The sequence below is a fragment of the Arachis ipaensis genome, chromosome B6 (genome assembly GCF_059453495.1).
Source record: "Arachis ipaensis isolate K30076 ecotype BB chromosome B6, ASM5945349v1, whole genome shotgun sequence".
Classification (NCBI taxonomy): Eukaryota; Viridiplantae; Streptophyta; class Magnoliopsida; order Fabales; family Fabaceae; genus Arachis; species Arachis ipaensis.
The window spans coordinates 63,152,598-63,176,150 of NC_142441.1; the positions used below are offsets into that span (position 1 = coordinate 63,152,598).

General features: G+C 42.0%; 1 protein-coding gene, 2 non-coding genes and 23 pseudogenes across 3 annotated transcripts; all 26 read left to right on the forward strand.

The window, feature by feature from the left end:
- Window positions 1–9,763: 9,763 nt before the first annotated feature.
- LOC148556147 (5S ribosomal RNA) lies at window positions 9,764–9,882 on the forward strand (annotated as a pseudogene).
- Window positions 9,883–10,061: 179 nt separating this feature from the next.
- On the forward strand, window positions 10,062–10,180 carry LOC148556148 (5S ribosomal RNA; annotated as a pseudogene).
- Window positions 10,181–10,362: 182 nt separating this feature from the next.
- Window positions 10,363–10,481, forward strand: LOC148556149 (5S ribosomal RNA; annotated as a pseudogene).
- Window positions 10,482–10,649: 168 nt separating this feature from the next.
- On the forward strand, window positions 10,650–10,768 carry LOC148556150 (5S ribosomal RNA; annotated as a pseudogene).
- Window positions 10,769–10,950: 182 nt separating this feature from the next.
- Window positions 10,951–11,069, forward strand: LOC148556151 (5S ribosomal RNA; annotated as a pseudogene).
- Window positions 11,070–11,252: 183 nt separating this feature from the next.
- LOC148556152 (5S ribosomal RNA) lies at window positions 11,253–11,371 on the forward strand (annotated as a pseudogene).
- A 181-nt stretch (window positions 11,372–11,552) lies between these two features.
- LOC148556153 (5S ribosomal RNA) lies at window positions 11,553–11,671 on the forward strand (annotated as a pseudogene).
- A 188-nt stretch (window positions 11,672–11,859) lies between these two features.
- Window positions 11,860–11,978, forward strand: LOC148556154 (5S ribosomal RNA; annotated as a pseudogene).
- Window positions 11,979–12,161: 183 nt separating this feature from the next.
- On the forward strand, window positions 12,162–12,280 carry LOC148556155 (5S ribosomal RNA; annotated as a pseudogene).
- A 181-nt stretch (window positions 12,281–12,461) lies between these two features.
- Window positions 12,462–12,580, forward strand: LOC148556156 (5S ribosomal RNA; annotated as a pseudogene).
- Window positions 12,581–12,766: 186 nt separating this feature from the next.
- Window positions 12,767–12,885, forward strand: LOC148556157 (5S ribosomal RNA). The gene has a single exon (XR_015891548.1). It is a non-coding gene; the product is annotated as a 5S ribosomal RNA (ribosomal RNA).
- A 180-nt stretch (window positions 12,886–13,065) lies between these two features.
- LOC148556158 (5S ribosomal RNA) lies at window positions 13,066–13,184 on the forward strand (annotated as a pseudogene).
- A 180-nt stretch (window positions 13,185–13,364) lies between these two features.
- Window positions 13,365–13,483, forward strand: LOC148556159 (5S ribosomal RNA; annotated as a pseudogene).
- Window positions 13,484–13,667: 184 nt separating this feature from the next.
- LOC148556160 (5S ribosomal RNA) lies at window positions 13,668–13,786 on the forward strand (annotated as a pseudogene).
- A 178-nt stretch (window positions 13,787–13,964) lies between these two features.
- Window positions 13,965–14,083, forward strand: LOC148556161 (5S ribosomal RNA; annotated as a pseudogene).
- A 1,892-nt stretch (window positions 14,084–15,975) lies between these two features.
- LOC148556162 (uncharacterized) lies at window positions 15,976–17,620 on the forward strand. Its single transcript, XM_088490682.1, has 4 exons — window positions 15,976–16,074; window positions 16,175–16,317; window positions 17,301–17,356; window positions 17,466–17,620. The coding sequence occupies exons 1-4, from the start codon at window positions 15,976–15,978 to the stop codon at window positions 17,618–17,620; spliced, it is 453 nt and encodes a 150-aa protein (XP_088346808.1).
- An 854-nt stretch (window positions 17,621–18,474) lies between these two features.
- LOC148556163 (5S ribosomal RNA) lies at window positions 18,475–18,593 on the forward strand (annotated as a pseudogene).
- A 176-nt stretch (window positions 18,594–18,769) lies between these two features.
- LOC148556164 (5S ribosomal RNA) lies at window positions 18,770–18,888 on the forward strand (annotated as a pseudogene).
- A 183-nt stretch (window positions 18,889–19,071) lies between these two features.
- LOC148556165 (5S ribosomal RNA) lies at window positions 19,072–19,190 on the forward strand (annotated as a pseudogene).
- Window positions 19,191–19,374: 184 nt separating this feature from the next.
- Window positions 19,375–19,493, forward strand: LOC148556166 (5S ribosomal RNA; annotated as a pseudogene).
- Window positions 19,494–19,672: 179 nt separating this feature from the next.
- On the forward strand, window positions 19,673–19,791 carry LOC148556167 (5S ribosomal RNA; annotated as a pseudogene).
- Window positions 19,792–20,274: 483 nt separating this feature from the next.
- On the forward strand, window positions 20,275–20,393 carry LOC148556168 (5S ribosomal RNA; annotated as a pseudogene).
- Window positions 20,394–20,574: 181 nt separating this feature from the next.
- LOC148556169 (5S ribosomal RNA) lies at window positions 20,575–20,693 on the forward strand. Its single transcript, XR_015891578.1, has one exon. It is a non-coding gene; the product is annotated as a 5S ribosomal RNA (ribosomal RNA).
- Window positions 20,694–20,876: 183 nt separating this feature from the next.
- Window positions 20,877–20,995, forward strand: LOC148556170 (5S ribosomal RNA; annotated as a pseudogene).
- Window positions 20,996–21,172: 177 nt separating this feature from the next.
- Window positions 21,173–21,291, forward strand: LOC148556171 (5S ribosomal RNA; annotated as a pseudogene).
- Window positions 21,292–21,467: 176 nt separating this feature from the next.
- Window positions 21,468–21,586, forward strand: LOC148556172 (5S ribosomal RNA; annotated as a pseudogene).
- Window positions 21,587–23,553: the final 1,967 nt, after the last annotated feature.

The window sequence follows — 23,553 nt, forward strand, 5'->3', positions numbered from 1 at the left end:
ACTGTTTCCATTTGCTGTAAAAGATCAAGCTAAGAGGTGGTTAAATAACCAACCTAAGGCCAGCATAAGGACATGGAAACAGCTGACAGAAAAATTCCTGAATCAATACTTTTCCCCAAAACGGATGACACAGCTAAGGCTGGACATCCAAGGCTTTAAACAAGGAGATAAGGAATCTCTTTATGATGCCTGGGAGAGATACAGAGAGATGCTATGAAAATGCCCCTCTGAAATGTTTTCAGAGTGGGTTCAGTTAGACATCTTCTATTATGGGCTTGCAGAAGGAGCTCAGATGTCTCTAGATTACTTAGCTGGTGGATCTATCCACATGAGAAAGACAATTGAAGAGGCTCAAGAGCTCATTGATACAGTTGCCAGGAATCAGCATCTATACCTAAGCAGTGACCCTTCCATGAAAGAAGAGGTTCAAACAGTAACTGCTGAACTCAGCCCTGTAAAACAAGCTGCTGAATTTAATCAGCAATTGGACTTTCTAACAAAGCAGTTAGCCGAATTCAAGGATAAACTACAAGAGATAAGGATGGCTAATATAAATATGGAAGAACAATTGAAGCAAACAAAGCAGCAGCTGTCAAGACAAATAACAGAAGAATGCCAAGCAGTTTAATTAAGAAGTGGGAAAACATTAAATACCCCACCTCAAGGCAGCAAAGAGTTAAAGAATGAGCAAACCACCCAAAATTCACCTGAGGACAGTAAGAGCCCAGGGAAAAGTAATTCTGGCGTTAATACGCCAACAATCTGGTGGAAGGCTAGCGTTGAACGCCCAGACCATGCCCAAGACTGGCGTTCAACGCCAGTAACAAGCAAAGACTGGCGTTCAACGCCAGAAACAAGCAAGGATCTGGCGTTGAACGCCCAAAATGGGCAAGATCTGGCGCTAAACGCCCAAAATGGGCACAGTTCTGGCGTTCAGACGCTAGGAACAGACAAGGAGTTAGCGTCTCACATCACTCCAGCTTCTAACTCTGGCACTCAATTGCCAGTGAGGGATCAGACACACACAAGTGCTGATGACAACCCCTCTAAAAAGGCTTATTCAGCCACTTCTGTAGGCAATAAACCTACAGCAACTAAGGTTGAGGAATATAAAGCCAATATACCTTATCCTCAAAAACTCCAGAAAGAGGAACAGGATAAGCAATTTGCTCGCTTTGCAGATTATCTCAAGACTCTAGAAATAAAGATTCCATTTGCAGAGGCACTTGAGCAAATACCTTCTTATGCCAAGTTCATGAAAGAAATCTTGAGTCATAAAAAGGATTGGAGAGAAACAGAAAGAGTTCTCCTCACTGAAGAATGCAGTGCAGTCATTCTAAAAAGCTTTCCTGAAAAGCTTAAAGACCCTGGGAGTTTTCTGATACCATGCATATTAGAAGGTAACTGCACCAAGACAGCTTTGTGCGATCTTGGGGCAAGCATCAACCTAATACCTGCATCCACTGTCAGAAAGCTTGGCTTAACTGAAGAAGTTAAAACAACCCGGATATGTCTCCAACTTGCTGATGGCTCAATTAAATACCCATCAGGCGTGATTGAAGACATGATTGTCAGAGTTGGGCCATTCGCCTTTCCCACTGACTTTGTAGTGCTGGAAATGGAGGAACACAAGAGTTCTACTCTCATTCTAGGAAGACCCTTCCTAGCAACTGGACGAACCCTCATTGATGTCCAACAAGGGGAAATAACCCTGAGAGTCAATGATGATGAGTTTAAGTTGAATGCTGTCAAAGCCATGCAGCATCCAGACACATCAAAAGACTGCATGAAAGTTGATCTTATTGACTCTTTGGTAGAAGAGATCAACATGGCTGAGAGTCTCGAATCAGAGTTGGAGGACATCTTTAAAGATGTTCAGCCTGATTTGGAGGATTCAGAGGAGATTAAAGAGCCTCTGAAGTTTCCTCTGGAAGAGGAAAAACCTCCTAAACCCGAGCTCAAACCATTACCACCATCCCTGAAATATGTATTTCTGGGAGAAGGTGACACTTTTCCAGTGATCATAAGCTCTGCTTTAAATTCACAGGAAGAGGAAGCACTTATTCAAGTGCTAAGGACACACAAGACAGCTCTTGGGTGGTCCATAGGTGACCTTAAGGGCATAAGCCCAGCTAGATGCATGCACAAAATCTTATTGGAGGATAATGCTAAACCAGTGGTTCAACCACAGAGGCGGCTAAATCCAGCCATGAAGGAAGTGGTGCAGAAAGAGGTCACCAAATTACTAGAGGCTGGGATTATTTATCCTATTTCTGATAGCCCCTAGCTGAGCCCTGTCCAAGTCGTCCCAAAAAAGGGAGGCATGACAGTGATTCATAATGAAAAAATGAACTAGTTCCTACAAGAACAGTTACAGGGTGGCGCATGTGTATTGACTACAGAAGGCTCAATACAGCCACCAGAAAGGATCATTTTCCTTTACCATTCATAGACCAGATGCTAGAAAGACTGGCAGGTCATGATTATTACTGCTTTCTGGATGGCTACTCAGGCTATAACCAGATTGCAGTAGATCCCCAGGATCAAGAGAAAATAGCATTCACATGTCCATCTGGAGTGTTTGCTTATAGAAGGATGCCATTTGGGCTGTGTAATGTGCCTGCAACATTCCAGAGATGCATGCTTTCTATTTTCTCTGATATGGTGGAAAAATTTCTGGAAGTCTTCATGGATGACTTCTCAGTATATGGAGACTCATTCAGCTCCTGTCTTGATCACCTGAAACTTGTTCTGAAGAGATGCCAAGAGACCAACCTAGTTTTAAACTGGGAAAAATGTCACTTCATGGTGACTGAAGGGATTGTCCTTGGGCATAAAATCTCAAACAAGGGAATAGAGGTGGATCAAGCAAAAATAGAGGTAATTGAAAAATTACCACCACCTGCCAATGTTAAGGCAATCAGAAGCTTTCTGGGGCATGCATGATTCTATAGGAGGTTCATAAAGGATTTTTCAAAAATCGTAAAACCTCTAAGTAATCTGCTAGCTGCTGACACGCCATTTGTGTTTGACACAGAGTGTCTGCAGGTGTTTGAAACGCTGAAAGCTAAGCTAGTCACAGCACCAATTATTTCTGCACCAGACTGGACATTAGCATTTGAGCTAATGTGTGATGCCAGTGATCACGCCATTGGTGCAGTATTGGGACAGAGGCATGACAAGCTTCTGCACGTCATTTATTATGCTAGTCGCATTTTAAATGATGCCCAGAAAAATTACACAACCATAGAAAAAGAATTACTTGCAGTAGTTTACGCCATTGACAAGTTCAGATCATACTTTGTAGGATCAAAAGTGATTGTGTATACTGACCATGCTGCTCTTAAATATCTACTCACAAAGCAGGATTCAAAACCCAGGCTCATCAGATGGGTGTTGCTTCTCCAAGATTTTGATATAGAAATAAGAGACAGAAAAGGGACAGAGAACCAAGTGGCTGATCATCTGTCCCGGATAGAGCCAGTAGAAGGGATGTCCCTCCCCTCTCTTGAGATCTCTGAGACTTTTTCGGATGAGCATTTATTTGCCATTCAGGAAACACCATGGTTTGCCGATATTGCAAACTATAAAGCTGCAAGGTTCATACCCAAAGAGTACAACAGGCAACAAAAGAAAAAATTAATCACTGATGCAAAATACTACTTGTAGGATGAACCCTATCTCTTTAAGAGATGTGCAGACGGAATAATCCGTAGTGTGTTCCTAGAGAAGAAGCACAGAGGATCCTATGGCATTGCCATGGATCTCAATATGGAGGCCATTTCGGAGGAGAGCGAATAGCCACCAAGGTCCTCCAATGTGGCTTCTATTGGCCCACACTCTATAAAGATTCCCGAGAGTTTGTACGTAACTGTGACAGTTGCCAAAGAGCTGGTAACCTGCCTCATAGTTACGCCATGCCTCAACAAGGAATCCTGGAGATTGAGTTGTTTGACGTATGGGGAATTGACTTCATGGGACCTTTCCCACCATCATTCTCAAACACTTATATTCTGGTGGCAGTTGATTATGTATCAAAATGGGTTGAGGCCATTGCCACACCCACCAATGATACTAAAACAGTGCTGAAGTTCCTCCAGAAATATATCTTCAGCAGGTTTGGGGTCCCTAGAGTACTAATTAGTGATGGGGGCACTCACTTCTGCAACAAATAGCTTTATTCTGCCATGGTCCGGTATGGGATTCGCCACAAGGTGGCGACTCCATATCATCCACAGACTAATGGACAAGCTGAAGTCTCTAACAGAGAGCTAAAAAGAATCCTAGAACGGACTGTAAATACCCGTAGAAGGGATTGGGCAAGAAGCTTGGATGATGCTCTGTGGGCATACAGAACAGCATTCAAGACTCCTATAGGGACCTCTCCATACCAACTGGTCTATGGTAAGGCATGTCACCTGCCCGTGGAACTGGAACATAAAGCCTACTGGGCAGCCAGATTCCTGAACTTTGATGCCTGATTAGCTGGAGAAAAAAGATTGCTCCAGCTAAATGAGCTAGAGGAATTCAGATTCAATGCTTTTGAAAATGCCAAGCTTTATAAAGAAAAATAAAAAAAGTGGCATGACAGAAAGCTGTCATCTAGAATCTTTGAACCAGGACAAAAGGTTCTGTTGTTCAACTCTAGGCTCAGGCTATTCCCCGGGAAACTGAAGTCCCGGTGGAGGGGACCATATGTGATTACAAGTGTATCACCATATGGTTATGTGGAGCTTCAAGATAGTGATTCTGATAAGAAGTTCATTGTCAATGGACAGAGAATCAAGCACTATCTTGAAGGCAATGTTGAGCAGGAGTGCTCAAGGCTGAAGCTAGACTAAAAGCTCAGCAAGGTCCAGCTAAAGACAATAAAGAAGCGCTTGCTGGGAGGCAACCCAGCCATGGGGCATCAATCCTCTAAGCATTTTGCCCTATTTTTATTTTTATTTGCTTATATAAAGTTCACTGATCCTAAGGTAAAGAGTCAATTGTATGAGTTCACAGGGTTACAGAAGGATTCTGCACACAAAACAGAGAAAAAGAGCTCACTAGCAAGAAAACGCCAGTAAAAGTCTGTTTTGGGCATTCAACGCCCAACAGAAGCATCCACTGGGCGTTGAACGCCAGTAAGGATAGCCATCTGGGCGTTAAACGCAAGAAAGAAGCTCTTTCTGGGCGTTTAACGCTAGATTTACAGCATTCTGGGCGTTCAAAAAAATGCCTAGTAACAAAGGACTTCCTGGCGTTCAACGCCAGAAAGAAGCAGCAGCTGGGCGAACGCCCAGGAGAGGCAGCATTTGGGCGTTGAACGCCCAAAACATGCAGCGTTTGGGCGTTCAAACGCCAGGATGGTGGGGAGGAGGTAAATTCATTTTTTCTTCATATTTTTCATTTTAATATTAATTTTCATGCTTCAATTCATGATTTCTTGCATAAACATGTTAAGAACCCTGATTTCTAAAATCCCTAATTTCTAAAAAACCTACCTTAAAAATATCAAATGTATCTTAATCCATAAGCACAAACCCTCTTTTTCAAATTCAATCCAACTCTTTTTCAAATTTTCAAAACAAATCTATTTTTTTCAACTAATATCTTTTTCAAATCTCCACATTATCTTTTTCAAAATCTAGATTTATCTTTTTCAAAAATTTATCTCTTTTCAATTTTAAACTATATCCTCTCTCATCATATCTTCTATCTTATCTTTTCCAAATCAATCTTTTTATCATATCTTTTCAAAATTTTCGAACCCACCCCCCTCCCTTTATATATGGGTTCGGCCTCCACCCTCCTCCATCAACAATTGCACCTAGCTCTCCTTCTATCCCTCTCCTTTCTTTTCTTTTGCTTGAGGACAAGCAAACCTCTAAGTTTGGAGTGTTTATCCGTGATCACTAAGAGCATGGCTCCTAAGGGAAAACAACCCACTTCAAGAGGCAAGAAAGAGAGCGTTCCAAAACCACTTTGGAATCAAGGGAAGTTCTTATCTAAAGAACATTCAGACCATTATTATAAAATAACGGGTCTAAGTTAGATTCGATCTGAAAGAAGACAAATATCCGGAGATCCAGGAGCAAATCCGAATCAGGAACTGGGAGATCCTAGCCAATCCTGAAACGAAAGTGGGAAGGAATATGGTCCAGGAGTTCTATGCTAATATGTGGCATACAGACAGGCAAAGACTATCTGGATCCGATATCTATGACTATCGAACCGTGGTCAAAGGAAAGATTATTCATACCCACCCTGACAAGATCAGAGAGATCTTAAAGCTACCTCAGCTGAAAGATGATCCAGACTCCTTCAATAGGAGAATGATTAGAACAAACAAGAGCCTGGATAAGATTCTAGAAGACATATGCATCCCTAGAGCCAGGTGGACCACCAGCACGAAGGGTGTTCCTAATCAACTCAAAAGAGAAGATCTCAAACCAGTGGCCAGAGGCTGGCTGGACTTTATTCGGCATTCCTTGCTACCCATTAGCAACCGCTCTGAAGTCACTGTTAAAAGAGCAGTGATGATCCATTGCATCATGATGGGAAAAGAAATGGAAGTTCATCAACTGATTTCAACTGAATTCTACAAAATTGCTAACAAAAATTCTAAAGAGGCCAGGTTGGCTTATCCAAGCTTGATTTCTTTGCTCTGCAAGGACGCTGGAGTAAGGATGGGAGTAACTGAGTATATCTCAATTGAGAAACCAATCACCAAAGCATCAATGGAAAAACAACAAGCACAGGATGACCCCATCAAGAAGAAAACACAGGAATTTCTCCCAGAAATCCCTCAATCTGAATATTGGGAGTATCTTGAAACATCAGTTACCAAGATGCAAGAAGCTATGGAACAAATAATAAAGGAACAGTAGGAACAAAGTCAAATTCTTTGCTATTTGATTAAAGAACAGGAAGAGCAAGGGCGTGACTTGAGGGAATTAAAGTGCTAGAAGTTATCTCTTGAAGGACCAAGCACCCCACAGATCCGAGGAACATCCACTTCCGAGAACAAAGGTTGTTAAATTCCAATTTCTGCTTTAACTCTGTGATAGTTGTCGTTATAGGAGTTTACCTTAGGAGTCATATAATAGTAAGTAGTGTCTATTTTGATTTTATCTCCAATTAAGTTATAGTCTATTTTTCTCATCATCAGCAAACATGAATAAAATAGCAGATCTTTTGAATAAGAGGCAATAAAACTCGAGTTTTAATAAGAAAAATTCTAATTAGTAACATGTGGTGGCAATGCTTTCTGTCTTCTGAATGAATGCTTGAACAGTGCATATATCTTTTGAATTTGTTGTTTAAGACTGTTAAATATGTTGGCTCTTGAAAGAATGATGAACATGAGACATGTTATTGATAATCTGAAAAATCATAAAAATGATTCTAGAAGCAAGAAAAAGCAGCAAAGAACAAAGCTTGCAGAAAAAAAATATATATATATAGAAAGAAAAAGAAAAGCAAGCAGAAAAAGCCAAAAGCTCTTAAAACCAAAAGGCAAGGGTAAATAAAAAGGATCCCAAGGCTTTGAGCATCAGTGGATAGGAGGGCCTAAAGGAATAAAATCCTGGCCTAAGCGGCTAAACCAAGCTGTCCCTAGCCATGTGCTTGTGGCGTGAAGGTGTCAAGTGAAAACTTGAGACTGAGCGGTTAAAGTCAAGGTCCAAAGCAAAAAAGAGTGTGCTTAAGAACCCTGGACACCTCTAATTGGGGACTTTAGCAAAGCTGAGTCACAATCTAAAAGGGTTCACCCAATTATGTGTCTGTGGCATTTATGTATCCGGTGGTGATACTGGAAAACAAAGTGCTTAGGGCCACGGCCAAGACTCATAAAGTAGCTGTATTCAAGAATCATCATACTGAAATAGGAGAATCAATAACACTATCTGAATTCTAGGTTCCTATAGATGCCAATCACTCTGAGCTTCAATGGATAAAGTGAGATGCCAAAACTGTTCGGAAGCAAGAAGCTACTAGTCCCGCTCATCTAATTAGAATCTGAGCTTCACTCAAAAACTCTGAGATATTATTGCTTCTTGACCTATTAGTCCTCTATTTTATTTGTCTGGTTGCTTGAGGACAAGCAACAGTTCAAGTTTGGTGTTGTGATGAGCGGATATTTTATACGCTTTTTGGGGTTAATTTCATATAGATTTTAGTATATTTTAGTTAGTTTTTAGTTTATTCTTATTAGTTCTAGGCAAAATTCATATTTCTGGACTTTACTATGAGTTTGTGTGTTTTTCTGTGATTTCAGGTATTTTCTGGCTGAAATTGAGGGAGCTGAGCAAAAATCTAATTCAGGCTGAAAAAGGACTGCTGATGCTGTTGGATTCTGACCTCTCTGCACTCAAAATGGAATTTCTGGAGCTACAGGAGTCCAAATGGCACGCTTCCAATTGCGTTGGAAAGTAGACATCCAGGGCTTTCCTGAAATATATAATAGTCCATACTTTGCTCAAGGATAGACAACGTAAACTGGGGTTCAACGCCAGTTCCATGCTGCTGTCCGGCGTCCAGCGCCAGAAACAAGTTACAAAGTGGAGTTCAACGCCAGAAACAGGTTACATCCTGGCGTTGAACGCCCAAAACAGCCCAGGCACGTGAGAAGCTTTAGTCTCAGCCCCAGCACACACCAAGTGGGCCCCAGAAGTGGATTTCTACACTATCTGTCATAGTCTACTCATTTTCTGTAAACCTAGGTTACCAGTTTAGTATTTAAACAACTTTTAGAGATTTATTTTGTATCTCATGACATTTTAGATCTGAATTTTGTACTCTTTGACGGCATGAGTCTCTAAACTCCATTGTTGGGGGTGAGGAGCTCTGTTGTGTCCTGATGAATTAATGCAAGTAATTCTGTTTTCCATTCAAACATGCGTGTTCCTATCTAAGATATCCATTCGCGCCTAACTATGGAGAAGGTGATGATCAGTGACACTCATCACCTTCCTCACTCCGTGAACGTGTGTCGGACAATCACCCCCGTTCTACATCAGATTGAATGAAAATCTCTTAGATTTTTTAATCAGAATCTCTGTGGTATAAGCTAGATTGATGGCAGCATTCATGAGAATCCGGAAAGTCTAAACCTTGTCTGTGGTATTCCGAGTAGGATCCTGAGATTGAATGGCTGTGACGAACTTCAAACTCACGAGTACTGGGTGTAGTGACAGCCGGAAAAGGATAGTAATTCCTATTCCGGTACGATTGAGAACCTGCAGATGATTAGCCGTGCGGTGACAGTGCATTTGGACCCTTTTCACTGGAAGGATGGATGGTAGCCATTGACAACGGTGATCCACCTACACACAGCTTGCCATAGGAGGACGTGCGTGCGTAAATCAGAAAACAGAGGAAAGCAGAATTTCAGAAGACAAAGCATCTCCAAAACTCCAACATATTCTCCATTATTGCATACAAGTATAATTTGTGTTCTTCCCTTTTTCTCCTTGCAATCATATTTGATAAGTGAATTATTTTATTGTCTTCCTGACTAAGAGGTATAAGATAACCATAGATTGCTTCAAGCCAACAATCTCCGTGGGATCGACCCTTACTCACGTAAGGTATTACTTGGACGACCCAGTGCACTTGCTGGTTAGTTGTGCGAAATTACATTGTGAAGTAATTTTCGTGCACCAGCGAGCCTTAATGACCTGACTTTTGGCAGGGTCCTACGAGGCCCGCAGGGTTTCGCAGCTCGACTTACCCTATGTAGCGATACATGCTTATGATAATTGTGTGCACATACATTAATTGGTGTGATCATACCAGCATTAATGCACCGGATCCCACAAGAACTCCGTAGTTAAACGCGCTTAGGCAGGAGTAGTACTAGGATGGGTTACCTCTAGGGAAGTCCTCGTGTTGTACCTTTTTTTTTTACGTCGTGCTTACCCTTGTTCTTTAAACGACGCTATCTTGAATAGTTTAGCTATAGTGAGCCTTAATGAACTGATTTTTGGCAAGCTCCCACTGGCCCTGCAGGGCTTCGCAGCTTGACTTACCCTATGTAGCGATACATGCTTATGATAATTGTGTGCACATACATTAATTAGTGTGATCATACTAGCACTAATGCATCGGATCCCTTCAGAACTCCGGAGTTAAGCGTGCGTGGGCGAGAGCGGTACTAGGATGGGTGACCTCCTGGGAAGTCCTCGTGTTGCACCTTTTTTTTTCTTTACGTCGTGCTTACCCTCTTTCTTTAAATGACGCTATCTCGAATCAGTTAACTAAAGTGAGCCTTAATGACCTAACTTTTGGCAGGCTCCTACGGGGCCCGCAGGGCTTCGCAGCTCGACTTACCTTATGTAGCGATACATGCTTATGATGATTGTGTGCACATACTTTAATAGGTGTGACCATAACAGCACTAATGCACTGGATTCCACCAGAACTCCGTAGTTAAGCGTGCTTTGGCGGGAGTAGTACTAGGATGGGTGACCTCCTCGGAAGTCCTCGTGTTGCACCACTTTTTTTTTTACGTCGTGCTTACCCTCGTTCTTTAAACGACGCTATCTTGAATAGTTTAGCTAAAGTGAGCCTTAATGACCTGATTTTCGGGAGGCTCTAATGGGCCCCGCAGGGATTTGTTTCTGTCGGGACACATGCTTATGATAATTGTGTGCAAATACTTTAATAGGTGCGATCATACCAGCACTAATGCACCGGATCCCATCAGAAATCCGCACTTAACCGTGTTTGGACGAGAGTAGTACTAGGATGGGTGACCTCCTGGGAAGTCCTCGTGTTGCACCTCTTTTTTTTTTTACATCGTACTTACCCTCGTTCTTTGACCGACGCTATCTGGAATAGTTTACCTAAAGCGAGATTTAATGACCTGATTTTCGGCAGGCTACCACGGGCACCGCAAGGCTTCGCAGCTCGACTTACCCTATGTCGTGACACAAACTTATGATAATTGTGTGCGCATAATTTAATAGGTGCGATCATACCATTACTAATGCACCGGATCCCATGAGAACTCCGGAGTTAAGCGTGTGTGGGCGAGAGCCATACTAGGATGGGTGACCTCCTGGGAAGTCCTCGTGTTGCACCTTTTTTTTTTCTTTACGTCGTGCTTACCCTCGTTCTTTAAGTGACGCTATCTCGAATCAGTTAACTAAAGTGAGCCTTAATGACCTGACTTTTGGCAGGCTCCTACGGGGCCCGCAGGGCTTCGCAGCTCGACTTACCCTATGTCGCGATACATGCTTATGATGATTGTGTGCACATACTTTAATAGGTGTGACCATAATAGCACTAATGCACTGGATCCCACCAGAACTCCGTAGTTAAGCGTGCTTTGGCGGGAGTAGTACTAGGATGGGTGACCTCCTCGGAAGTCATCGTGTTGCACCACTTTTTTTTTTACGTCGTGCTTACCCTCGTTCTTTAAACGACGCTATCTTGAATAGTTTGGCTAAAGCGAGCCTTAATGGCCTGATTTTCGGGAGGCTCTAATAGGCCCCGCAGGGATTCGTTGCTCGACTTAAACTATGTCGGGACACATGCTTATGATAATTGTGTGCAAATACTTTAATAGGTGCGATCATACCAGCACTAATGCACCGGATCCCATCAGAAATCCACAGTTAACCGTGTTTGGACGAGAGTAGTACTAGGATGGGTGACCTCCTGGGAAGTCCTCGTGTTGCACCTCTTTTTTTTTTTTTTTTTACGTCGTACTTACCCTCGTTCTTTGACCGACGCTATCTGGAATAGTTTACCTAAAGCGAGATTTAATGACCTGATTTTCGGCAGGCTACCACGGGCACCGCAAGGCTTCGCAGCTCGACTTACCCTATGTCGTGACACAAACTTATGATAATTGTGTGCGCATAATTTAATAGGTGCGATCATACCATTACTAATGCACCGGATCCCATGAGAACTCCGGAGTTAAGCGTGTGTGGGCGAGAGCCATACTAGGATGGGTGACCTCCTGGGAAGTCCTCGTGTTGCACCTTTTTTTTTTCTTTACGTCGTGCTTACCCTCGTTCTTTAAGTGACGCTATCTCGAATCAGTTAACTAAAGTGAGCCTTAATGACCTGACTTTTGGCAGGCTCCTACGGGGCCCGCAGGGCTTCGCAGCTCGACTTACCCTATGTCGCGATACATGCTTATGATGATTGTGTGCACATACTTTAATAGGTGTGACCATAATAGCACTAATGCACTGGATCCCACCAGAACTCCGTAGTTAAGCGTGCTTTGGCGGGAGTAGTACTAGGATGGGTGACCTCCTCGGAAGTCATCGTGTTGCACCACTTTTTTTTTTACGTCGTGCTTACCCTCGTTCTTTAAACGACGCTATCTTGAATAGTTTGGCTAAAGCGAGCCTTAATGGCCTGATTTTCGGGAGGCTCTAATGGGCCCCGCAGGGATTCGTTGCTCGACTTAAACTATGTCGGGACACATGCTTATGATAATTGTGTGCAAATACTTTAATAGGTGCGATCATACCAGCACTAATGCACCGGATCCCATCAGAAATCCACAGTTAACCGTGTTTGGACGAGAGTAGTACTAGGATGGGTGACCTCCTGGGAAGTCCTCGTGTTGCACCTCTTTTTTTTTTTTTTTACGTCGTACTTACCCTCATTCTTTGACCGACGCTATCTGGAATAGTTTACCTAAAGCGAGATTTAATGACCTGATTTTCGGCAGGCTACCACGGGCCCCGCAAGGCCTCGCAGCTGGACTTACCCTATGTCACGATACAAACTTATGATAATTGTGTGCGCATACTTTAATAGGTGCGATCATACCATTACTAATGCACCGGATCCCATGAGAACTCCGCAGTTAAGCGTGCTTGGGCGAGAGTGGTACTAGGATGGGTGACCTCCTGGGAAGTCCTCGTGTTGCACCTCTTTTTTTTTACGTCGTGCTTACCCTCGTTCTTTAAACGACGCTATCTCGAATAGTTTAGCTATAGTGAGCTTTAATGAACTGATTTTCGGCATGCTCCCATGGGCCCTGCAGGGCTTCGCAGCTCAATTTACCCTTTGTCGTGATATATGCTTATGATGATTGTGTGCACATACTTTAATAGGTGTGACCATACCAGCACTAATGCATTGGATCCCACCAGAACTCCGCAGTTAAACGTGCTTGGGCGAGAGTAATACTAGGATGGGTGACCTACTGGGAAGTCCTCGTGTTGCACCTCTTTTTTTTTACGTCGTGCTTACCCTCGTTCTTTGACCGACGCTATCTGGAATAGTTTACCTAAAGCGAGATTTAATGACCTGATTTTCGGCAGGCTACCACGGGCCTCACAAGGCTTCGCAGCTCGACTTATCCTATGTCGCGACACAAACTTATGATAATTGTGTGCGCATACTTTAATAGGTGTGATTATACCAGCACTAATGCACCGGATCCCATGAGAACTTCGCAGTTAAGCGTGCTTGGGAGAGAGTGGTACTAGGATGGGTGACCTCCTGGGAAGTCCTCGTGTTCCACCTCTTTTTTTTTTTTCACGTCGTGCTTACCCTCGTTCTTTAAACGACGCTATATCGAATAGTTTAGCTAAAGCGAGCCTTAATGACCTGACTTTCGGCAGGCTCCTACGAGGCTCGCAGGGATTCGCAGCTCGACTTACCCTATGTAGCGATACATGCTTATGATAATTGTGTCCACATACTTTAATAGGTGTGATCATACCAGCACTAATGCACCGGGACCCACCTGAACTCCGTAGTTAAGCGTGCTTGGGCTAGAGTAGTACTTGGATGGGGGACCTCCTGGGAAGTCCTCGTGTTGTACCTTTTTTTTTACGTCGTGCTTACACTCGTTCTTTAAACGACGCTATGTCGAATAGTTTAGCTATAGTGACCCTTAATGAACTGATTTTCGGCAAGCTCCCACGGGCCCTGCAGGGCTTCGCAGCTCGACTTATCCTACGTCGCGATACATGCTTAAGATAATTGCGTGCACATACTTTAATAGGTGCAATCATACCAGCACTAATGCACCGGATCCCACCAAAACTCTGTAGTTAAGCATGCTTGGGGGAGAGTGGTACTAGGATGGGTGACCTCCTGGGAAGTCCTCGTGTTGCACCTCTTTTTTTTTTTTACGTCGTGCTTACCATCGTTCTTTTAACGACGATATCTCGAATAGTTTAGCTAAAGCGAGCCTTAATGACCTGACTTTCGGCAGGGTCCTACGAGGCCCTCAGGGCTTTGCAGCTCGACTTACAGTATGTAGCGATACATGCTTATGATAATTGTGTGCACATACATTAATTGGCATGATCATACCAGCAATAATGCACCGGATCCCACCAGAACTCCGTAGTTAAACGTGCTTACCCTCGTTCTTTAAACGACGCTCATTACAAGAAAAAAGGCCTGTCGGCACACTTTTTTTTACCACGCTTTTAAAGGTTGCCCAAAAGTGGTCAATGGCCACGCTTTTGCGATGGTGGCCACTGAAATGTGATTTGGCCACGCTTTTTTTGTTTCGCTTAAAAAGTGTGGCTATAGAGGGAAATCGGCACGCTTTTATGAGGGTAGCCAATAATTCGTGATTTGGCCACGCTTTTTTTGTCACACTTAAAAAGCGTGTCCATAGAGGAAAACCGGTACGCTTGCAAAGCGTGACTAAGTAGTCTTTCAATTGTCACATTTTTAAAGCGTGCCCATATCATGAGTTTATTTAGACACCCTCAAAAAATGTACCCAGAGAATTCCCTCCTTCCAAAATTTAGTTTCGACCCATTTTTTTCACACTTCACTTCTTTTTTCTAAGTGTTAACATATAAACCTAGACTAAAAGTAATAACATTAACAACATACACTACACTTTGTTTCGAAAATCATTTAACCCTAGCTCGCCGTCACTCACCATTCTCATCTCTGCAACCCTAACACAGCCATAACTCCCTCTTCCAACAACGCCACTGTCTCCATCTCTCAACCCGTCACAACCCCTCCCTCCAACCCGTCACAGCACCTACGTCCATCCCTCCCTCCTCGCTCATGCCCCACGCCACCGTCTCCCTCTCTCACACGCATCGCGCCAACCGTCAGCACCACTCGTTAGCACAACTCGTCAGCGCCGCTCGTCAGCAGCAACCCGTCAGCGCCAACCTTCATTCTGCTAGTGCCGACGTCTGTGGTGTTTATCCATGAATCGGCGGCAGGATCTGGAAGGAAACGATTGGTGGCGTCTCCATCGAGCTCGGCGCCGGATGCATCGCTGGCGGCGGCGGTAAAGATTCGATTCCTGGTTTAGGGTTTTAACTTGATTTTCTATTTTCTTTATTTGTCTAAACTTTTAATTATTTGATTTTTTTATCATTTTGCTAAGCTTTAAATTATTTAATTTTTTGTTATGATTTTTTATTTATTTGTTCTGATTTTTTTCAGAGGATTTGTTTCTGTTTTGATTGTTTTTAGGATTTTCAGTTATGATTATTTCTTGTTGGTTTTGATTATTTGTTCTGATTATTTCTTGTTGGATCGTTTTCTGCTTTTGTATTTTCTATCTTGTTAATAATCTTGTGTTGTCATCTCAAGTTGTGCTTTATTGTTTGTTTCAGGGTATTCTGGCTGATATATTGAAATCCCTTGGTGACAACAAGAAGCACATGAGAGAATGTGCACTCAATACATTGGATTTGTGGCTTGCTGCTGTTCATCTTGATAAAATGGTGTGTTTCAATCTTTTGTTAAGTGATTCTTCTGTCTTGTGTCTATCCTCTGAGTATGCTACTATTGTAGGTTCCTTATATTACAATTGCCTTGATGGATTCTAAACTTGGTGCGGAAGGGCGTAAAGACCTTTTTGATTGGTTATCTAGGCAACTTTCTGTGCAAAGTAGTTTTGCTAAAGCTGCACAACTTCTGAAGCCAGCCTCTGCTGCAATGACAGTAAGTTTTGGCTTTTGAATTTTCATTCTTAATTCTTCTAATACCTTTCTTCTTTGTATTTCTATCCCTCTTCTCAAGATTATGCAAGAACTGGTAGAGCATTATAGTGCTAAAGGGTGGTTACAGCGGGTTGAGCAATGTGTACTTCACATGGATATTTCATCATTGGATTTTAATCAGGTTGTTGTTAGCTCTTCTAAAACCTCTTCCCTTGCCCTTTATTTCTTCTATTGGCCTAACTGTCTAACTGTTGAGTGCTTATATTTGATACATTGTTGAGGTGGTCAGATTATGCCAGGAGCATGGCCTGTATAGCGCTCTGGTGTATCTCTTTAATAAAGGACTAAATGACTATAGGGCACCTTTGGAGGAGCTCTTTGAAGTCTTACAAAATAGCCAAAAGGATAGTGCTGTTGCAGTTGGGTATGTTACATCTGTCATTTTTAATATATTATTCTTGTTTGCCTTCACTGTATCCATGTAAAACATGTTGCTACAGAACATTTGTGGACTTGAGAAATACATAGATCTTGTCAATAGACTTATGAATACATTTTCTTTCAAAAAAGACATATATAAAAAAAAGTTCTGAGAAATGTAATTATCATTTATGAGTTCTAAACACAGAGCTCTTAATTTATTTGTGTATAAATATTTTTTGAATCCCATTTTCTTGTTTACATCCAACCTTTTTTCCCCCCTTCAGTTTTTTTTTTCAGTTCAGACATTTTCACTTCAGACATTTCTCTTTATTGGCTGTCTACACCAAAATGGGATTCAAATATTATCTAATCTTCCTAACATATCTTAGGTCTCATGTTGCTACACCCCTGATTAACACTTTAGTGATTATTATTATTTATTAGTTTGGTGCTATCAGTTTGTTATTGTGATGATCATTACCAAACCAATTGAATGCCACTAATGGTGTTAAAATATATATGATATATCCATTAATTTGAATTTCATTCATGCTGATATATGAAATTGTTATTCAATTACATTGCCTATATATTCACATTATGTGCGCATTCCTTTCTCAACATAATCACTACCGCTACTTTGTGGTTTTCTCTTTCTCCATTTCTCCCTTTGAAATTGATATGTCTATTTTGTCCTACACTCTTATCCTGTTGGTTGATATATCTGTTCTGATTTATTCTACCTCTTTGTTGAAATGTCTCCCAAGTTTGAAATGCTTAGTGAGTTTCTCCTCCTCCTATTCATGGATCTTTTTCTGTTCATGTTAGCTTTTTCTATCATCCTATTGTTTTGTTCAACAAATGTAGCTAACTAAATGAGTTCATAGTCATGATTTCTTTTTCTATTTTTTCAAAGGCTATACCTTTATACTATTAAGTTTTCAATTTTAGTTATGCCTCCAAATTATTTGATAAAATGTACAGGTACAGGATGCTGGTTAACCTCAAGTACTGTTTTACAGGTCTTGCTTTTGCACAAGGTAATTATTTTCTCTGTTCTTTTATCTTTTTTCATTTTATTTGTCATCTCAATTAAATGTATTTCAATAGTTCTCGCTAAAGATTATCCCTCCCTTCATATATTTACAGGCCGTGGAACTATTCCTCCTAAAATCAAGCCTCTTTTATACAACAAACATGATTTTAAGTTTACGGTACTCATAAACGTCCATTGGAATCACCCTGGAGTTGAAGCATTCCTTCAAAATAGTAGTGGCAGATCCTCCTTACTTGGTGAGAGTTAAATTGATTGCTGAAATATTATTTGCTGAAAAATGAATGAGGATCCATTGTGTGTATATATATATATATATATATATATATATAGTACAAGTTATTTCAGTTTTGAAAACCTTGAGCTGGTTGATGATCTTATTGAGCACATGGGGCTGATTTAATCTTTCTAACAAGTCACAATAGGTAAAATAAAGTTAGAATGCAAGGTTAGAGTGAGTGAAAAGTTACGAATCAATTTTTGACCTCTCAAAACCCAAGGTTACATGTTGCAGAATTATGCAGTTCCAGGCAGCACTTTGTGAACAAAACTAGCAGCAATGTAGCCACTCAAAATGAGTAAAATTATTTTTCTATGAAACCTTGAGATGTCTAGATTGTTCCCCTAAAGTTTCATAATTTTCCGATGTGTGGTTTGGGAGATATGATTTTTAAAAAATGGTCATTTTCTTCAGAAAGAATGCTGTCTGAATTCTGGAACAGCAATTTCAAAACCACATATCTTAATACTCTGAAAATCTTTGGAGGTGAAACTAAAAAGAGGTAAAATATTAGGATGTCTAGTATTTTATTTCCAAATTTTAGGATAATTCAAATTTTGTAGAGAAAGTTGTGCCTTCTAGAAGCAGGTTGTTCACTGCTGTGACAGCTACCTTTTCTTAAAACAAAACCATATTTCGAGAGGCATAACTTTTTCGAGAGGCATAACTTTTTCTAGAGTAGTGTCTATCTCGAATAGTTTAGCTAAAGCGAGCCTTAATGACCTGACTTTCAGCAGGGTCCTACAAGGCCCGCAGGGTTTCGCAGCTCGACTTACCCTATGTAGGGATACAAGCTTATGATAATTGTGAGCACATACTTTAATAGGTGTGATCATACCAGCACTAATGCACCGGATCGCACCAGAACTCCGTAGTTAAGCATGCTTGGGCTAGAGTTGTACTAGGATGGGTGACCTCCTGGGAAATACTCGTGTTGTACTTTTTTTTACGTCGTACTTACCCTCGTTCTTTAAACGACGCTATCTCGAATAGTTTAGCTATAGTGAGCCTTAATGAACTGATTTTTGACAAGCTCCCACGGGCCCTGCAGGGCTTCGCAGCTCGACTTACCCTATGTAACGATACATGCTTATGATAATTGTGTGCACATACATTAATTAGTGTGATCATACTAGCACTAATGCATCGGATCCTATCAGAACTCTGGAGTTAAGCGTGCGTGGGCAAGAGCGGTACTAGGATGGGTGACCTCTTGGGAAGTCCTCGTGTTGCACCTTTTCTTTTTCTTTACGTCGTGCTTACCCTCGTTCTTTAAATGACGCTATCTCGAATCAGTTAACTAAAGTGAGACTTAATGACCTGACTTTTGGCAGGCTCCTACGAGGCCCGCAGGGCTTCGCAGCTCGACTTACCCTTTGTCGCGATACATGCTTATGATGATTGTGTGCACATACTTTAATAGGTGTGATCATACCAGCACTAATGCAACGGATCCCATCAGAATTCTGCAGTTAAGCATGCTTGGGCGAGAGTAGTACTACGATGGGTGACCTCCTGGGAAGACCTCGTGTTGCACCTCTGTTTTTTTTTTTACGTCGTGCTTACCCTCGTTCTTTTAACGATGCTATCTCGAATAGTTTAGCTAAAGCGACCCTTAATGACATGACTTTCGGCAGGGTCCTACGAGGCCCGCAGGGCCTCACAGCTCGATTTACCCTATGTAGCGATATATGCTTATGATAATTGTGTGCACATACATTAATTGGTGTGATCATACCAGCATTAATGCACCGGATCCCACAAGAACTCCGTAGTTAAACGCGCTTAGGCGGGAGTAGTACTAGGATGGGTTACCTCCAAGGAAGTCCTCGTGTTGTACCTTTTTTTTTTACGTCTTGCTTACCCTCGTTCTTTGAACGACGCTATCTCGAATAGTTTAGCTATAGTGAGCCTTAATGAACTGATTTTCGGCAAGTTCCCACGGGCCCTGCAGGGCTTCGCAGCTCGACTTACCCTATGTAGCGATACATGCTTATGATAATTGTGTGCACATACATTAATTAGTGTGATCATAATAGCACTAATGCATCGGATCCCTTCAGAACTCCGGAGTTAAGCGTGCGTGGGCGAGAGCGGTACTAGGATCGGTGACCTTCTGGGAAGTCCTCGTGTTGCACCTTTTTTTTTTCTTTACGTCGTGCTTACCCTCGTTCTTTAAATGACGCTATCTCGAATCAGTTAACTAAAGTGAGCTTTAATAACCTGACTTTTGGAAGGCTCCTACGGGGCCCGTAGGGCTTCGCAGGTCGACTTACCCTTTCTCGCGATACATGCTTTTGATGATTGTGTGCACATACTTTAATAGGTATGACCATACCATCACTAAGGAACTGGATCCCACCAGAACTCCGTAGTTAAGCGTGCTTCAGCGAGAGTAGTACTAGGATGGGTGACCTCCTCGGAAGTCCTCGTGTTGCACCACTTTTTTTTTTGCGTCGTGCTTACCCTCGTTCTTTAAACGACACTATCTTGAATAGTTTAGCTAAAGCGAGCCTTAATGACCTGATTTTCGGGAAGCTCTAATGGGCCCTACAGGGATTCGTAGCTCGACTTAAACTATGTCGGGACACATGCTTATGATAATTGTGTGCAAATATTTTAATAGGTGCGATCATACCAGCACTAATGCACCGGATCCCATCAGAAATCCGCAGTTAATTGTGTTTGGGCGAGAGTAGTACTAGGATGGGCGACCTCCTCAGAAGTCCTCGTGTTGCACCTCTTTTTTTTTTACGTCGTGCTTACTCTCGTTCTTTGACCGACGCTATCTGGAATAGTTTACCTAAAGCGAGTTTTAATGACCTGATTTTTGGTAGGCTACCACGGGCCCCGCAAGGCTTCGCAGCTCGACTTACCCTATGTCGCGACACAAACTTATGATAATTGTGTGCGCACACTTTAATAGGTGCGATCATACCAGCACTAATGCACCGGATCCCATGAGAACTCCGCAGTTAAGCGTGCTTGGGCGAGAGTGGTACTAGGATGGGTGAACTCCTGGGAAGTCCTCGTGTTGCACCTCTTTTTTTTTTTTACGTCGTGCTTACCCTCGTTCTTTAAACGACGCTATCTCGAATAGTTTAGCTAAAGCAAGCCTTAATGACCTGACTTTCGGCAAGCTCCTACGGGGCTCGCAGGGATTCGCAGCTCAACTTACCCTATGTAGCGATACATGCTTATGATAATTGTGTGCATATACTTTAATAGGTGTGATCATACCAGCACTAATGCACCGGGTCCCACCAGAACTCCGTAGTTAAGCGTGCTTGGGCTAGAGTAGTACTAGGATGGGTGACCTCCTGGGAAGTCCTCGTGTTGTAAATTTTTTTTTACGTCGTGCTTACCCGCATTCTTTAAACGACGCTATCTCGAATAGTTTAGCTATAGTGAACCTTAATGAACTGATTTTCGGAAAGCTCCGACGGGCCCGTAGGGCTTCGTAGCTTGACTTACCCTATGTAGCGATACATGCTTATGACAATTGCATGCGCATACTTTAATAGGTGCGATCATACCAGCACTAATGCACTGGATCCTATCAGAACTCTGTAGTTAAGCGTGCTTGCGCGAGAGTAGTACTACGATGGGTGACCTCCTGGGAAGTCCTCGTGTTGCACCTCTTTTTTTTTACGTCGTGCTTACCCTCGTTCTTTTAACAATGCTATCTCGAATTGTTTAGATAAAGCGAGCCTTAATGACCTGACTTTCGGAAGGGTCCTACGAGGCCCGCAGGGCTTCGCAGCTCGACTTACCCTAGCGATACATGCTTATGATAATTGTGTGCACATACATTAATTGGTGTGATCATACCAGCATTAATGCACCGGATCCCACAAGTACTCCGTAGTTAAACGCGCTTAGGCGGGAGTAGTACTAGGATGGGTTACCTCCAGGGAAGTCCTCGTGTTGTACCTTTTTTTTTACGTCGTGCTTACCCTCGTTCTTTAAACAATGCCATCTCGAATAGTTTAGCTATTGGTGCACGAATTGTGAATCACACTTTTCACAACTCGTACCACTAACCAGCAAGTGCACTGGGTCGTCCAAGTAATACCTTACATGAGTAAGGGTCGATCCCACGGAGATTGTTGGTTTGAAGCAATCTATGGTTATCTTGTAAATCTTAGTCAGGAAATCAATTATAATTATCAGTATGAATTGCGAAGAATAAAAGAGCATGGATTAAATATTTGTTCTGCAGTAATGGAGAATATGTTGGAGTTTTGGAGATGCTTTGTCTTCTGAATCCCTGTTTTCTCCCTGTCTTCTTCTTCACGCACGCAAGGTTCCTCCTATGGCAAGCTGTGTGTTGGTGGATCACCGTTGTCAATGGCTACCATCCGTCCTCTCAGTGAAAAAGGTCCAGGTGCGCTGTCACCGCACGGCTAATCATCTGTCGGTTACCACTCATGCTGGAATAGGATCCATTGATCCTTTTGCGTTTGTCACTACGCCCAGCCCTTGTGAGTTTGAAGCTCGTCACAGTCATTCAATCCTTGAATCCTACTAGGAATACCACAGACAAGGTTTAGACTTTTCGAATTCTCAAGAATGCTGCCAATGGATTCTAGCTTATACCACGAAGATTCTGATTAAGGAATCCAAGAGATATCCATTCAATTGAAGGTAGAATGGAGGTGGTTGTCAGGCACGCGTTCATAGGTTGAGGATGATGATGAGTGTCACGGATCATCACATCCATCATATTGAAGTGCGAATAAACATCTTTAGATAGAAACAAGCGTGTTTGAATAGAAAACAGAAATAGTTGCATTAATTCATCGAAATACAGCAGAGCTCCTCACCCCCAACAATGGAGTTCAGAGACTCATGCCGTTAAAGAGTACAAAGTTCAGATCTAAAAATGTCATGAGGTACGAAATAGACCTCTAAAAGTTGTTTAAATACTAAACTAGTAACCTAGGTTTACAGAAAATGAATAAACTATGACAGATGGTGCAGAAATCCACTTCTGGGGCCCACTTGGTGTGTGCTAGGGCTGAGACTTAAGCTTCTCACGTACCTAGGCTGTTTTTGGAGTTAAACACCATGTTGTAACCTGTTTCTGGCGTTCAACTCCCATTTGTAACCTGTTTCTGGCGTTTGACGTCAGACTGCAACATTGAACTAGCGTTGAACGCCAGTTTACGTCATCTATCCCGTAGCAAAGTATGGACTATTATATATTTCTGGAAAGCCCTGAATGTCTACTTTCCAACGCAATTGAGAGCGCGCGAATTGGATACCTGTAGCTCTAGAAAATCCATTCCGATTGCAGGGAGGTCAGAATCCAACAGCATCAGTAGTCCTTTTTCAGCCTGAATCAGATTTTTGCTCAGCTCCCTCAATTTCAGCCAGAAAATACCTGAAATTACAGAAAAACACACAAACTCATAGTAAAGTTCAGAATTGTGATTTTTATTTAAAAACTAATAGAAATATAATAAAAACTAACTAAATTATACTGAAAACATACTAAAAACAATGCCAAAAAGCGTATAAATTATCCGCTCATCACAACACCAAACTTAAATTGTTGCTTGTCCCCAAGCAACTGAAAATCAATTAGGATAAAAAGAAGAGAATATACTATAAATTCCAAAATATCAATGAAACTTAGCTCGAATTAGATGAGCGGGACTAGTATCTTTTTGCCTCTTGAATAGCTTTGGCATCTCACTTTATCCATTGAGATTCAAAATGATTGGCATCTATAGGAACTTAGAATTCAGATAGTGTTATTGATTCTCCTAGTTTAGTATGTTGATTCTTGAACACAGCTACTTTATGAGTCTTGGTCGTGGCCCTAAGCACTTTGTTTTCCAGTATTACCACCGGATACATAAATGCCACAGACACATAACTGGGTGAACCTTTTCAGA